This window comes from Coenobita brevimanus, chromosome 52 (genome assembly GCF_032717465.1).
Source record: "Coenobita brevimanus isolate Jiangsu-jjx chromosome 52, ASM3271746v2, whole genome shotgun sequence".
NCBI classification, from domain to species: Eukaryota; Metazoa; Arthropoda; class Malacostraca; order Decapoda; family Coenobitidae; genus Coenobita; species Coenobita brevimanus.
The window spans coordinates 22,385,285-22,400,163 of record NC_137005.1 but is presented as its reverse complement, the minus strand read 5'-3'; the positions used below and the strand labels follow the sequence as shown (position 1 = coordinate 22,400,163).

Sequence of the window (14,879 nt, the reverse complement as noted above, 5' to 3'; positions counted from 1 at the left end):
ATTTTCCATATTCATATTGATTATTTCAGTTTTTCCACAATTAATAACCAAACCCACCTTGCGACCTTCACTCACCAAACAGTCCAACACTCTCTGCATCTCTTCTGGCCCATCACAAATCAAAACTATATCATCTGCATAATCTAAATCCAAAAGTTTCCTGTTCCCTCCCCAAAGTATACCTGCACCGGTTTCTGTTCCAACGCGTTTCATAATGTAATCAATGACCAATATAAATAGTAAAGGCGATAGAACACCACCTTGAATTACTCCGGACTTGACTTCAAACGAATCACTCAGACAACCATCAACCATCACTTTACAAAATGTGTCCTCATGCATGTTCATAATGACACTCACAAACTCCTCTGGTATTCCATAATGTCTCATGATCTTCCCCATAGTCTCTCTCGAAACACTATCAAAAGCCTTTTCAAAATCAACAAAACAAAGACTTAACGGTACTCTCATTTCATTAACTTGCTGCATCAAATGCCTAACTATAAAGATCTGATCATTGCAACCACGTCCCTTTCTAAAACCAGCCTGTTCATCCCTCAGAATACCCTCAACCACCGGCTCCAACCTATTTAACAACACTCTACTGAAAATTCAAAGCTATCGGTGACAAAGAGATTCCCCTCCAATTACCACATTCACTCAGGTCTCCCTTCTTCGGAACTTTAACAATTACACCATTCTTCCAAACTGATGGTAGTAACCCCGTCACCCATATCTTATTTAATAGCTTGGTCAAGATCATTATTAATCTATCCCCCTCCACTTTAAACATTTCCGGAAATAAACCATCCTCCCCTGGTGCCTTACTATTCTTTAACTGTTTTACTGCTTTCTCCACTTCTGCAAGCCTCAACTCTCCTGTTTCTATATTTAAATCTTCCTGAGCAGACGGTATATCCTCTTCTGGTGGTATTGGTCTATTAAGAACTGTCTCAAAATGCTCTTTCCATCTATTTTTAATATCTCCATCTTTGGTCAATAAATTTCCTTCCCTGTCTCTAACTGGCATTTCCTTGCGTTTACCTGCATTACCACTCAGTTCCCTAATCGATTCATATGCTATTCTTTGACTCTGTCCATCATTTTTGTTTATTAAGATATTATTTTTACCCCAGTCAGAGATACGAGCCAAGTCAGAGATTACGTGTGCCATAGCCTCATCCCTTGTTTGTTGAAGTAACTGTTGAGATGGGCGTTGCGGGAACCGAATGGAAAGGTGAAGGGTGGAGTCATCAGCGTATGAGTGCATAGGGTTAGATGTACAGCTTAGATGATCATTGATGAATGAAAGGATGAGAGTTGGTGATAGGACATAGCCCTGAGGAACACCACTTTTGATAGATCTAGGAGAAGAACGATGGCAGTCTACAACAGCGGCTATAGAACGACCAGAAAGGAAGCTAGCGATGAAGGCACAGATAGAAGGATAGAAACCGTAGGAGGGCAGTTTGGAAATTAAAGATTTATGCCAGACTCGATCGAAAGCCTTTGAGATGTCAAGTGCAATGGCAAAGCTTTCGCCAAAGTCCCGAAAGGAGGAAGACCAGGAGTCTGAAAGGTAAGTGAGAAGATCGCCAGTGGAGCGTCCCTAACGGAACCCGTACTGACGATCGGAAAGAAGGTTGTAATAGGAAAGATGCCTTAAAATTTTTCTATTGAGAATTGACTCGAAAACTTTTGAAATACAGGACGTTAAAGCAATTGGACGATAGTTGGAGGGTTGGGAGTGGTCACCCTTCTTTGGGACCGGCTGAATGGGAGCAAACTTCCAGCAAGAAGGAAAGGTACAAGTTAACAGACAAAGGCGAAAGAGTTTGCCTAGGCAGGGTGTAAGCACAGAAGCACAGTTCTTGAGAACAACAGGAGGGACCCCATCAGGCCCATATGCCTTGTTAGTATTGAGGCCAGTGATGGCAGAAAATACATCAGCTGAAGAAATTTTAATGTCAGCCATGAGGAAGTCAGAGGGGGGAAGTGATGGAGGAACAGCACCGGAATCGTCTAAGGTGGAATTGGAGGAGAAAGTCTGTGCGAAGAGATCTGCTTTATCAGTAGAAGAAATAGCTACAGAACCATCAGAGTAGAAAAGAGGAGGGAAGGATGATGAGGTAAAGTTGTTAGAAAGGTTTTTGGCAAGGTGCCAGAAGGAGCGGGAAGAATTCGAGTTGGAGAGTTGAGAGCATTTAGTACGGATAAAATTATTTTTAGCAGAGCGAAGAACAGACTTAGCACGATTCCGGGCAGAAACGTAAAGATGATGTGATTCAGGGGTGGGTTGGCTCCGGTACCTTTTGTAGGCCCTCTCCTTGTTGCGGACAGCATTAGAACAAGCGTGATTAAACCAAGGCTTTCTTGCGTTAGTCAAAGGATATGAGAAAGGAATGTATGCTTCCATGCCCGAGAGAATAACCTCCGTAATGCGCAAGGCACACTCAGATGCCTCACGGCCATGCAAGCAATAATCATTCCAGGGAAAATCAAAGAAGTACTGCCTGAGGGCCTCCCAGTCCGCGGCTCCAAAATGCCACAGACGACGTTTCCCTGGAGGGTCCACAGGCCGTACCGGAGTGATAGGACAGGTTAAGGTGATAAGGTTGTGATCGGAGGAGCCCAACAGAGAGAAAAGATTAACAGAGTAAGCAGAAGGATTAGTTGTGAGGAAGAGGTCAAGTATGTTGGAGCTCTCTCCAAGGCGGTCAGGGATACAGGTAGGGTGCTGTACAAGCTGCTCTATGTCATTAAGGATAGAAAAGATGTAGGCTAGTTCACCAGGTGAATCAGTGAAAGGAGAGGAGAGCCAAAGGTGGTGGTGAACATTGAAATCTCCTAGAATGGAGATTTCAGAGAAAGGAGAAATGGATAGAATGTGTACCATCGTAGAAGTAAGACAGTCGAAGAATTTTTGATAGTCAGTAGAAATGAGTTACTTGAGAGGAGCATGTGGAGTGACGTGGAGGGACAGGTTGACGAATGAAGAAGTGAAGGAACGTTGTGGGGTAGATGTGGATGTGGTTGAAAAGATTAGGAGAAATACACTGAGGTGGTTTGGACATGTGGAGAGAATGGAGAATGAAAGACTGACTAAGAGGGTGTATGTAGGTGAGGTGGAGAGAGGGAGAGGGAGGGGTAGACCGAGGATGAGGTGGAGGTATGGAGTTGAGAGGTATATGAGGGAGGGGGGGGTGAGTTGGGGGGAGGGGAGTCAAATGGTGGGTGACAGAGTGACTTGGAGGCGTTTTGTCTGCGGCCACCCTTTGCGGGATTAGGGCGTCGGGCTATAGATAGATAGACAGTAGAATTAGGGGATAAGTAAACAGCACAGATATATTTAGTCAGAGAATGATAGGAAAGCCGAAGCCAGAGTGTAGAGAATTCAGAAGAATCGAGTTCAGCAACACGAGAGCAAGATAAGTCGTTGCGTATATATTGTTACATAGCCTATGATTTCATCATCCTTTGTGTAATTTTAACGCACAGTTGCTGCATGTTTGATCACGATTCGCCTCGTCGCTTCCATAGTGACCAAGCTTCCGTGTTCTACCTCACTCCCCCCTTCTCCTCCCTTATAGTAGAGTAAGTCGTTCTTTCTGTTGTTCAGAGCAGGAGTGTCAACTCTTTGTCCCCTATGGCTTCATTTGCGCGTCCTTCTTACAAGTTGTATCAAGCTCTGCCGGCCCCTATATAATGAGCTCAGTCTCTGCATTAATTGCCACTTAGACCTACTCCTCATTTTGTTCACATCTCTGTCCTCCCCTGTACAGTTGTTATTATTTTTGTGAGTGCTCAGGAAGTCTCCAACCATCTGGCTGCTGTATAATTTGAGTATAAGTGTTGTTGCATTTTTTTTCTTGTACTGTATAGCATAAGGTGTTAATTCGTAGGCCTGGTGAGGTTTTTGTGATTCATGTGGAGTTTTTGATGTCAGCCATTGTTAATAATATTTTGTATCTGTAATAATATATCTTGCATTAACTGAGCATTATCCGGTTATCTCATTTTATCAGGGCTGACTTAGATAAATTTACTCTTGCTAATTTCGTGTTAATAGAGGCTATTGCAGTTAACCATATATTTAACCTGTTTTTGCCATTACATTATCCTTATGAGTCCTGAATGTTTAGTTGTTAGTTTGAGCATTAAACTTTAACTTGTAATTTTACCTAACTCTTTTGTTTTGAACCTGGAACTTTGCGGGACAGTAGTGATTTTGGTGTTCTCACTTGAAGTGTTCATTATCTATCTCTGTTCCGTAACATAAATTTGGTGACCTCTTATCAGGATATTCAGGATATTATCATAAGGATATTGCTTGATATTTTGTGACTGTGATCTGTTCATGATGTCTACTATTACTACACTTGATGAAGCCAAAGATTTTTTGTCAAATGTGCAAACAGTATGTGATGTAGAAAACAGAACAAAGAATGAACTTAAGCTTGTTGCTCAACAATTGGGAATTGCTGTTCACTCTCATCATTCTAAAGATCAAATTGTTGACATTATTAATGAAAGCTTGTTTAATGTAACTCCTCCAGATGAGCAAACGCAGATTGAAATAGCTAAGTTACAGCTAGCCCTGCAGGAGGCTCGAGCTAAGGAGGCTGAGTTTCAGGCCCGTGCTAAGGAGGCTGAGTTTCAGGCTCGTGCTAAGGAGGCTGAGTTTCAGCAAATGCTAAGGAGGCTGAGTCTAAGGCTCGTATTCAGGAGGCACAGGCACAGGCTCAGGCACAAATTGAACTAGCTAGGATTCAGGCAGGCCATGAGTATCGCATGAAACAAGGTGGAACTGGATCATCTAGCTCTGATGATTTTGATGTGGCTAAAAATGTTAAACTTCCCAGTGGCTGACACCACCTCACTGTGTGCAGACGTGCTGTCAGAGCTCTTGAGTTTTGGGACTTGGTCTCAGTTACTCTTATCGATTTTTTGCTGATTTTCCCTGATTTCCAGCCACTTTTGGGACTCTGTTTCTGGCCCTCTTGTCTCTTTTTCTCCACTTTACCTGGTTTTGCCACCTTCTAGGACTCTGTCTCTGACACTAAGAGGGGGTTTTGAGACTTAGTCTCATTTACCCTCATTGATTTTTTCCCGTTTTTTCGACTTTTTCGGCGTGTTTTTGGACTTAGTTTTTTTTTTTTTTTTTGCACTCTTGTCAGGCTGCCACTAGATACCCCAGGCGTAGTACGACGCTGAACCCCGAGGGTTTGTTCGCTTAGGAACATCCACGAGGGGGCCCCTTAGGCAGGGGTAGTTATAGGAGGCGTCTGGGGTGGCATTGCTGTTAGGGGTTAGGTTAGGTCCCTGTGAAGGGTTACCCAAGGCATACCCACGATCCACCCCTCGTCCTCCATTAGTGGGGGTGCTGCACTCGGGGTAATTTTAGCCACGGGTAATAGGTAGGTTTCTGACGAGTGCAATTTTTTTTTTTTTTTTTTTTTTTTTTTTTTTTTTTGCCATGGACACGCCCGACCTTTGTCCTGCCCCTGAGCCTGGTGGCGACCTTGCCACTCCACCTCCACCCAATAGCAAGGCACCACGCTCCTCTGCCAAGAAACCACGGCTCACTGGCCCTGACTATATCTCTGAGAACCCTTGCCTAGCTATGGATGCTGACGACGACCCTGATGCCGTTCCTGAACCCACCTGCGTTGACGCCACTGACCTGACTCACCTTGCCGGCCCCTCCTCCCAGATGACTGCAACCACTACCTCAGCTACTGTAGCCCCTGCCCCCAGCAACCCTGACGACGGCTTCATCCTCGTTGACAGGAAGACAAAAGGAGTGCACACACCCTCCCAGAAACAGCGAGCACTTCCTCCCTGCTTCAGACTGCGCTAACCCCACTGTCACCTTACGTCGGGGCACACAACTCGCATCTCAGGCCCCCCGAGACATGACAAGACCACACCAACAGCCTACCTCCAAGTATCCAGCCTTTCTCATCTCAAGTACTGATGCCTTCCCGACCCCTTACGAAGCAGTTGTCGCTATCGAGACCGAGCTACCCCACCTTCAGTTTCGGATGGAGGCAACTAGGAACCTTAACACCATCCTCGTGCCCCTTGATGAGAATACCCTGCATGCCTTAGACAACCTTTCCACGGTGGCAGGCAAGCCCTTACACCTTAAGAAACTGGACCCGAACCTAACCACCAGGAAGGTCGTCCTCCAGCACTATCCCCTAAATTTTCCAATCGAAGCCATCAAACGCCACGATCAAGTAGAGGAAGCTTCCGATGCGAGGTCAAGGAGCTCCCACCAAGCAGGTTCTTGTCACCATCAGGGGCCCCATCCCTCCTACTCTAAACCTGAAATCATGGGGCATCTACAACATCCGCCCATACACCCCAGAACCTCTCCGCTGCTTCAACTGCCAATGCTATGGCCATCACCAATCCCGATGCACCCGTCCTCCAACCTGTGCTGTCTGCAGCAGTCGTCATCCCACACAGCAATGCATCGACAAACTGAAAGCCAAACAACCTGTGACACCAAAATGTCCCAACTGCACCGGCCCCCATCACGCATGGAACAAACTCTGTCCTGCGAGGAAAAACCTAGTTCAGAAGGGCATGGCAAAAGAACATCGCTGGGTCCAGGCAAGGGCGACTACAGCACCGACACCACCAGGGACCTTCGCATGGGGCCAGCAGCCTGCACTGCCCCCCACACCTCAGCCTCCACCAGCCCCAGAGGAGTTCCCCCCTCTACCTCCAAGAACTGGCATGCCCTCTGCAGCCCCTTCACCTCGGACTTCCCCTACCATCACACTCCATCCCCCTGTCCCTCACTCATCTCGTACACGTCCACCAGTGCTAACCATCGGAACTCAGACGGAACCAGACGCTGCAACCCAAACCCCTCCACCAGCTCCTACACCTCCCAAGGGATACTTTCTGCTGCGCAAAGAAGACCTCTGCCTCCTCAGTCAACAGCTCGGCGAATTCATCACCGACTGGATAGCAATGATGATAGGCAAGCCCATCCCACACCCAGAGGGAATTTTCACTATGATCGACAAGACCATAGTGCAGTGTCTAGAAACACAACCCACGACTCCCGTACCCAGCACACATCAGCACGACTCCCTCCAACTCAGACAGTAACATTGCCGCCACCCACCATGCCCTCCCACTCTCTCATACCGTCTCCCCCACTCCTCCCCAAGCACAGTGTCCTGTCAGAGCCACACAACGCCGCAAACAAAGAAGCAAGGAAGACAAGAGGAGCAGATCCCTCTCTCAGAACACACCCCGGGAACACCCTCAATCGGCTCCCTCAAACCCAAGCAGCCTAACCCTCACCACGGACATACCGACACGCACATCGCATCGCCAACCTCCCACTCCATCACGCTCAACCACAACCACTCGCAGGCCTCGCTCACGGTCCCCCATACCATCACGCACAGTAATGGACGACTGAGGGATATCCCTCCCCCTCCCCCAGACCCCAGTCACACCCCCACCATCCCAACACTACGAATTCTCCAATGGAATATCCAAGGAGCATCGCCTAAGCGCCACTTGTTGGAGGAAGCAGCCCACAGGGACTGACTTGACATCCTCCTCCTCCAGGAGACCCTGCTCCGACCTCTCAAACCTTTCAGGTTGCGAGGCTTCACTACCTTCCTCCTCTCCAGCTCTGCAGGGGGCCCTAGGGGTTGTGCAATTCTTGTACGCAGCCACATCCCAGCCACAGCCATCAGTCCCTTACCAGACTGTGGTGACCACATCGAAATACAGGGAATTGACATCACCCTGGCCGATACCCACCTCCTCATTTTCAACATCTATCGCCCCCCCAATGCCGACCTTAACCTTGGAGAAGTTGCCACTCTCTCTGCTACCTCACGACTTTTTATCGGCGGCGACCTCAATGCCCACCACCCCAGTCTTGGGTCCAGGTCCACCACTAACACTGCTGGCCGCCATATAGCCGAGATGCTGGAAGAGGTGCCTGATGTAGCTCTCCTTAACGACCCCACCATACCAACACATGTACGAGGAGGCAGGCTGGACCTCTCTTTCTGTCTCCTCTGGCCTGACTACCCTTAGCACCTGGGAACTGCACCCCACCCTCACATCTGACCACCATGCTATTGTCACTACCATTCATGTGGCCCCACTCCCCAAGCCTTCTGGGCCCCCACCAAGGTGGAACACCAAGAAAGCAGACTGGTCACACTTCACTGCCACACTGGAGAACACAGCAGCATTCACCTCCCCAGTCGACCTGGAAAAACATGCCACTCTACTCACAGACGCCTTCAGCACAGCAGCAGGCTCTTCCATCCCCAAAACCGCCCTACCAAAAGTCTTCCATAAGGACCACTGGTTCTATTGTGCCAGAGTGCAGGAACTTAACAGGCGTCTTAACAGAGCCAAGAAGATCCACCGAGCCAACCCAACACCTGACAGCCTAGCCCACCTTCAAGCTGTCATCAGGCACTCCATATCCGAAAAGGCCGACATCAAGGAAGAAAGGTGGTTGGAATGGTGTCGATCCCTAGGGCCCATTCACGGCTGGGGAGTATCTGGAAGAAGCTGATTACTGTCTCTAACCCACATCCACCTAGTCCCCCTCTCATCCCGACCCACAGAGAGAGGCTGAAAGGTTGGCAGCTGCATTCGCTCAGCGGACCTCTTCCCACCCAGCTTCCTGATGACACTAGACGTCAGCAAGAAGCCTTACACCAAGCCAGATCAGAACTGATACACACCTGCAAGACCACCCCAGCAGACTGTGATCAGTTGTTTACCATCCATGAACTAGAGAACGCGCTCAAAACTAGCACTGACACTGCCCCGGGCCCCGATGGTATCACATATTCCATGCTCGCACATGCTGGCACCACAGCACGATCTGCCTTCCTTGATTTAATCAACCATTCCTGGTCCATGGGCAAACTCCCAGATCAGTGGAAGACTGCCACCATTCACCCCATCCCCAAACCAACTGACCCCACCACCTTCAGGCCCATCTCCCTTCTCAGCTGCCTATGCAAGACTGCCGAGAGGATGGTGCTCCGGCGACTCACCTGGCTCCTGCCAGACCTTCACAGCCATATTTTTGCCTATGCCAGGGGTAAGGGGACTGCCGAGTGCCTGAGTTCGTTCCTGTCCGAGTTGCGTGGCGGCAGAGGCCTAGCTGTCTTCATTGATCTGGAGAAGGCCTTCGAGCTTGCGTGCCTAGATGTCATTCTGGCAGCCCTTGCAAGCAGGGGTGTCAGGGGTCGTCTCTTAAGCTGGCTGGAGGGGTTTCTCCGGGGTCGAAAAGCAGCAGTACGTTTCCAGGGGCACACGTCCTCTGAACACCAACACATGAATGGCACTCCACAGGGCAGCATTCTAAGCCCAACACTCTTCAACATCATAATAGACTGCCTTCTGCAAGTGGACCTAGGCCCTGGAGCTCGTCTCCTCTGTTATGCAGATGACATAACTTTGGTCATCCATGGGGGCCCCTACTATGTTCAAGCCCAGAGGGCCCTGTCGAGACTGCACCAGAAATGCACAGAGCTGGGCCTTAAGATCAACCCCTGTAAAACTAAGGCCCTCCCTTTCCTCATAAACCCTCCTACAGACCAGCTCCACCTTGGCAATTCTGTAATCGAATATGTCACCACGCACAAATATCTCGGAGTCATCTTCGACTCAAGACTTTCATTTAAACCAGAAGTCTCCCACCTCCGAGAACGAACGAGGTTCCGCATTAATGCACTGAGGTCTTTGGCAGGAAAGGGGAGGGGAGTTACTTACAAAGTCCTCCGCCTCTTTTATACACAGACCATCCGAGCCTTGGTTGACTACGCAGCTCCAGCACTGCCTACTATTGACTCCCCACTGCTTGACAAACTCGAGGTCATCCAAAACCATGCTATGCGAATTATGACTGGAGCTCCCATGTGGACACGCCTTGCAACCTCCGATTTGAATGCAACCTGGAGTCACTACACCTCCGCATAGCTGCTAGAATGGCTGGGCTCGCGGCCAAGCTAGCCCACAACGCCTCTCCTCCCATTCCTGCCCCGACTTGTAGCAGCAGTCAATCTCCACCCTGACCTACTGTCACACAGCTGGATTCACAGTGCCGCGCGCGCTATTCACACCTACAACCTGGCTGATCACATTGTACAGATCTCAGCTGGACCTGCCGTCACCTACCAAGCCCAGCCTCCTTGGAGCCCCCCTCTGTTCAATCTCATCATCCCACGCTCTCCACCCAAGAACTGTACCCCCACCCAACTGATGCGTCAAGAGGGCCTCAAACAAATCGCCTCCCTCGCAGTCCTTGACTCGGCCACGTACTACACTGACGGCTCGGTTACGTCTTCCAGGGCAGGAGCAGCCTTTGTATGTGGAGATCGTTCCCACAGCTTGCGCATCACAGACGGGGCCTCCACCCTTCAAGCTGAACTGGCAGCCATCTCTGCTGCCCTCTCTGACGTCCTAGAGCACGCCCCTACATCTCCCACCATCATACACACGGACTCAGCTTCAGCCATTCATACACTTCGCCGACAAACTCACACCGATAACACCAAACTTATATACGACATTCTCAACACAGCCACGGAAATCTGCAATGCAGGGGGAACGATCACTGTCAACTGGATCCCAAGTCATGTCGGCATCGCTGGGAATGAGAAGGCTGACCGCACAGCAAAGATCGCTCTAGATAGACCGAATATTGACCTAGAACTACCAACCAGCTTCAGCCAGGTTAAACGTTCTATCAGCCATCAGGCAACCATTTTAAATAAAGCAGATCACCGTCTTCAAGTACAACTGGGCTCTCCCTCTGCCAGATGGTATGCTGCAGCCACACAGTACAAGTCCCTGCCTTTTAATGCCAAGTATGACACAAACACACTTAATCGTCTGCGTCGCCTTCGCCTTGGTTATAACTGTCTCTCTGAGATTATGGACGACGATGCCGACCCTGCTTCTGAGTGTCAATACTGCCAAATAACCACTCCCTTCCCCCTCCTGCACTACCTCCTCAGATGTCCTGCCACCTCCCAAATCAGAAAAAGACACCCTCTCCCCAATCCAGACATACCCCGTACCCATGCAGCTGCAAGATCAACAAATACCATCCGCTATGCCGCAGCCTATGTTGTAGCCACGACTCCCCTCCCTGTTCTGACTCAAGTTGTGTGCTCTGCTCCCCCTCCCACCTAGCATGCATGCCTAGGGTGTGCCTGTGTTGTTGTCCATATATACATGTGTACATCTGTGTGTATTGTGTCTGTGTGTCGGTACATATGGATGTCAGTACGTGTATATATGTATAACTGTGTGGTTGTCTGTGTGTATGTGTGTGTATCTTCCTACTTAATTAGAATTAAGACACAGCCGAGGGGCTGCCAAAGCTGCCTCTACCACTTATATATTAACGCCGTGCTCACTGACTGGGCTAATGTATGGCCCGGCCTGCACCACGGGTGCAGGAAATCTTGAACGAACGAACGAACGATGTTAAACTTGTCCCTCCTTTTAATGAATCTGATTTAACAAAGTATTTTCAGTTGTTTGAGAGGGTAGCTACAGGTTTTAATTGGCCGAAAAAGTATTGGCCAGTACTCCTTCAAACTGTTCTCACCGGTAAAGCTCAAGTAACTTTTGCATCTTTGCCTCAGGATCAACCTGATAATTATGAAGTAGTTAAGAGCTTGATTCTTAAGGCCCATGAGCTTGTTCCTGAAGCCTATAGAGTAAAATTTAGGACAACTTATAAGCAAGATAAGCAATCCCATGTTGAGTATGCAAAAATCAAAGAAGATCTGTTAGAGCAGTGGTTAAATTCTAAGAATGTAAATTCCGATTTTGATAAATTTAAGCAGATGATTTTACTGGAGGACTTCAAAAGGGGTATTAATAAAAATGTAAGCCTATATCTTGATGAGAAAAGAATAGATAATTTGTCTGATGCTGCAGTTTTAGCTGATGAATATGTTCTCACTCACAAGAGATATTCTAAAGAAAAAAGGAAAACTGAGAGTAAGTACGTTGCCTCTACTCAGAGTACAGGTAACAGGAAAGAGAATAAAGATGATGTTTCTCAGGAAATAAATACCAGCTCCACCTCTAGATTTCAGAAAAGTAAATGTACTTATTGTAGTAAGCTTGGTCATACTACGGAGAAATGTTTCAGGAGACAGCATGATGTGAACAAAAAGGAGTCTTTAAATATTCAGTCAATTGGTCTAGTGTCCACCCTTGAGAGTTCCCAGAATTCTTTAACAGAGTTAATTGAACCTGCTTTGAGGGGTAAATTAAATTCTCATGAAGCTCCTCTTTTGAGCAGTAACGTGGGTGACACTCTCAAGAGTTCATGTGCTAATTTCCTGTCTGATGGTTTTGTCATTCCTCTGGACAGTAATGACAGGAAATCAGTTAAAATATATCGTGATACAGGTGCTTGCCAATCCCTTATGCTGACCAGTGTTCTAGGCTCTAATGTTAATTCCTCTGATGAAACTGTAATCTTACAAGGTGTAGGGAATAATTACTTCTCTGTCCCTCTGTGCAGAGTGAATTTAGAGTATGGTTTTGTTAATGGTTCCGTTATGGTTGGGTTGGTTGAGACACTCCCAATGTCAGGTGTAACTTTCTTACTTGGAAATGATATTGCTGGAAGTCAAGTGTGTCCAGCTCCTCAGTTGTCTAGTGAACCAGTGACTGCGACCCAGGATTGTGATATCCCTGATGTGTTCTCTGCATGTGCTGTCACTAGGGCTAAGTCTAAAGTTACTGGTGACTTAGAGGATAATGATGATGATGATGTTATCCTAGCTGACACTTTTCTTGCTAATTTGGACCACTCACCAGATGAGGCAGTACCCCGTAGTGTTGATAATTTGTCTTGTCAAGAGTTGATTGAGTTGCAGGTTGCTGACCCTGAGTTAAAAGGTCTAGCTAACTCTGCTTGCAATGAGGAAGAGTCAGCTGGTGCTTCTACTTGTTATTATATAAAGTCAGGAATACTTATGAGAAAGTGGAGACCCCCAACAGCATCAGCCGACTGTGAATGGGAGGTTATACATCAAGTTGTCATCCCTTGTGTTTGTAGGCAGGATATCATTAGAGTGGCTCATGATTCCAGTTTGGGAGGACACCTTGGAGTGAGGAAGACTGTGGCACACATTTTGAAACACTTCTACTGGCCATGTATCTTCAGAGATGTTTCCTGGTATCGTAAGTCTTGTCACACCTGTCAAGTTGTGAGGAAGTGTAATCAGACCGAAAAGGTTGCACCTCTAGTTCCCATTCCTCCTTTTGAGGCGCCATTCACCCGTGTGTTGGTGGATATTGTGGGCCCTCTTCCTAAGACTTCTTCAGGATTTTCTTATGTGTTGACCCTGATTGATATGGCTACTCGTTATCCTGAAGCCATTCCACTTAGAAATATCTCAGCAAAGAACGTGGTTAAGGAAATGCTAGGGTTCTTCACAAAGTTTGGTCTGCCCAAGGAGGTACAGTCAGACCGGGGAAGTAATTTCATGTCAAATGTTTTCAAGCAGTCTCTGAAAGAGTTGGGCATCACCCAGATCACGTCTTCAGCTTACCATCCCCAGACCCAAGGAGCGTTGGAGAGATATCCTCAAACACACAAATCGATGCTCAAGAAATACTGTTTGGAACATCAGAAAGACTGGGATAAAGGTCTTCCATTCGTTGTATTTGCCGCAAGAGAATCTCCAAATGAATCACTGGGCTTCTCACCCTTTGAACTACTGTTTGGCCATGAAGTAAGAGGACCCCTTAAGCTACTCAAGGAATGCTGGCTGTCGGAGGAAAATGACGTCAACCTGCTGGAGTATGTGATGAAGTTCAAAGAACGGCTGTCCACTGCTTTACAGCTGGCGAGAGAGAATTTAGGAGCTGCTCAGGAGAAGATGAAGACTTGGTATGATAAGAAGTCCAGGTTACGCCACTTTCAGCCAGGAGATCAGGTTTTGATTCTGCTACCGGTGCATGGGCGACCTCTTCAAGCAAAGTTTAGTGGTCCTTATTTCGTGGAGAAGAAACTCAGTGATGTCAACTATGTCATCGCCACACCAGATCGTAGAAAGAACAAGCAACTTTGTCACATCAGCATGCTAAAGTTATATCACAGGCGGGACGAAAATAATCCAGTCTGCACTGTAGCTGTTCCACCCGAGTCTGCAAGTGAAGTTCTCCCATGCAGTATGAGCCTGAGTGATAGTTTGGGGAAGAATCCTGATATCATGAATGATCTCCAGACTAAGTTTTCTCATCTAGCTCCCGAGGAAAGACAGGAGTTTTCGGCATTACTGCAGGAGTACCCACAAGTATTCCGTGCCACTCCAGGAAGAACCACTGTGTTGATGCATGATGTCGATGTTGGAGACGCAAAGCCAATTAAACTGCCTCCTTACCGTGTGAACCCAGTGAAAGTTCCTCTCATACAGAAGGAGCTTGGCTACCTGTTGGACCACAAGATGACTGAGCCCTGTCAGAGCGAGTGGAGTTCGCCTGTCACTCTAGTCCCTAAGCCAGGTGGGTCACAGCGGCTTTGCATCAACTACAGAAGTGTTAATCAGATAACCAAAACAGACACTTACCCTCTCCCTCGCGTTGAAGATTTCATAGACAAGATCGGAAAGGCTAGGTACATAAGTAAGTTTGATTTGTTAAAGGGATACTGGTAAGTACCTATGACTGAACGTGCTAGGGAGATCTCATGTTTTGTAACACTAGGAAAGACTTTTGCATGTTCTGTAATGCCATTTGGTCTGACGAATGCACCAGCCACATTTCAGAAGCTCATGAATGTTGTAACAGAGGGTTTGGCAGGGTGTGTTGTTTATATTGATGATGTATTAATC

The 14,879-nt window shown here is 47.6% G+C and overlaps 1 protein-coding gene across 1 annotated transcript; it reads left to right on the top strand.

The window, feature by feature from the left end:
* Nucleotides 1-7,965: 7,965 nt before the first annotated feature.
* Nucleotides 7,966-11,208, top strand: LOC145400506 (uncharacterized). Its single transcript, XM_080273030.1, has 4 exons — nucleotides 7,966-8,022; nucleotides 8,159-8,508; nucleotides 8,625-9,929; nucleotides 10,101-11,208. The coding sequence occupies exons 1-4, from the start codon at nucleotides 7,966-7,968 to the stop codon at nucleotides 11,206-11,208; spliced, it is 2,820 nt and encodes a 939-aa protein (XP_080129156.1).
* The last annotated feature ends 3,671 nt before the right edge of the window (nucleotides 11,209-14,879 follow it).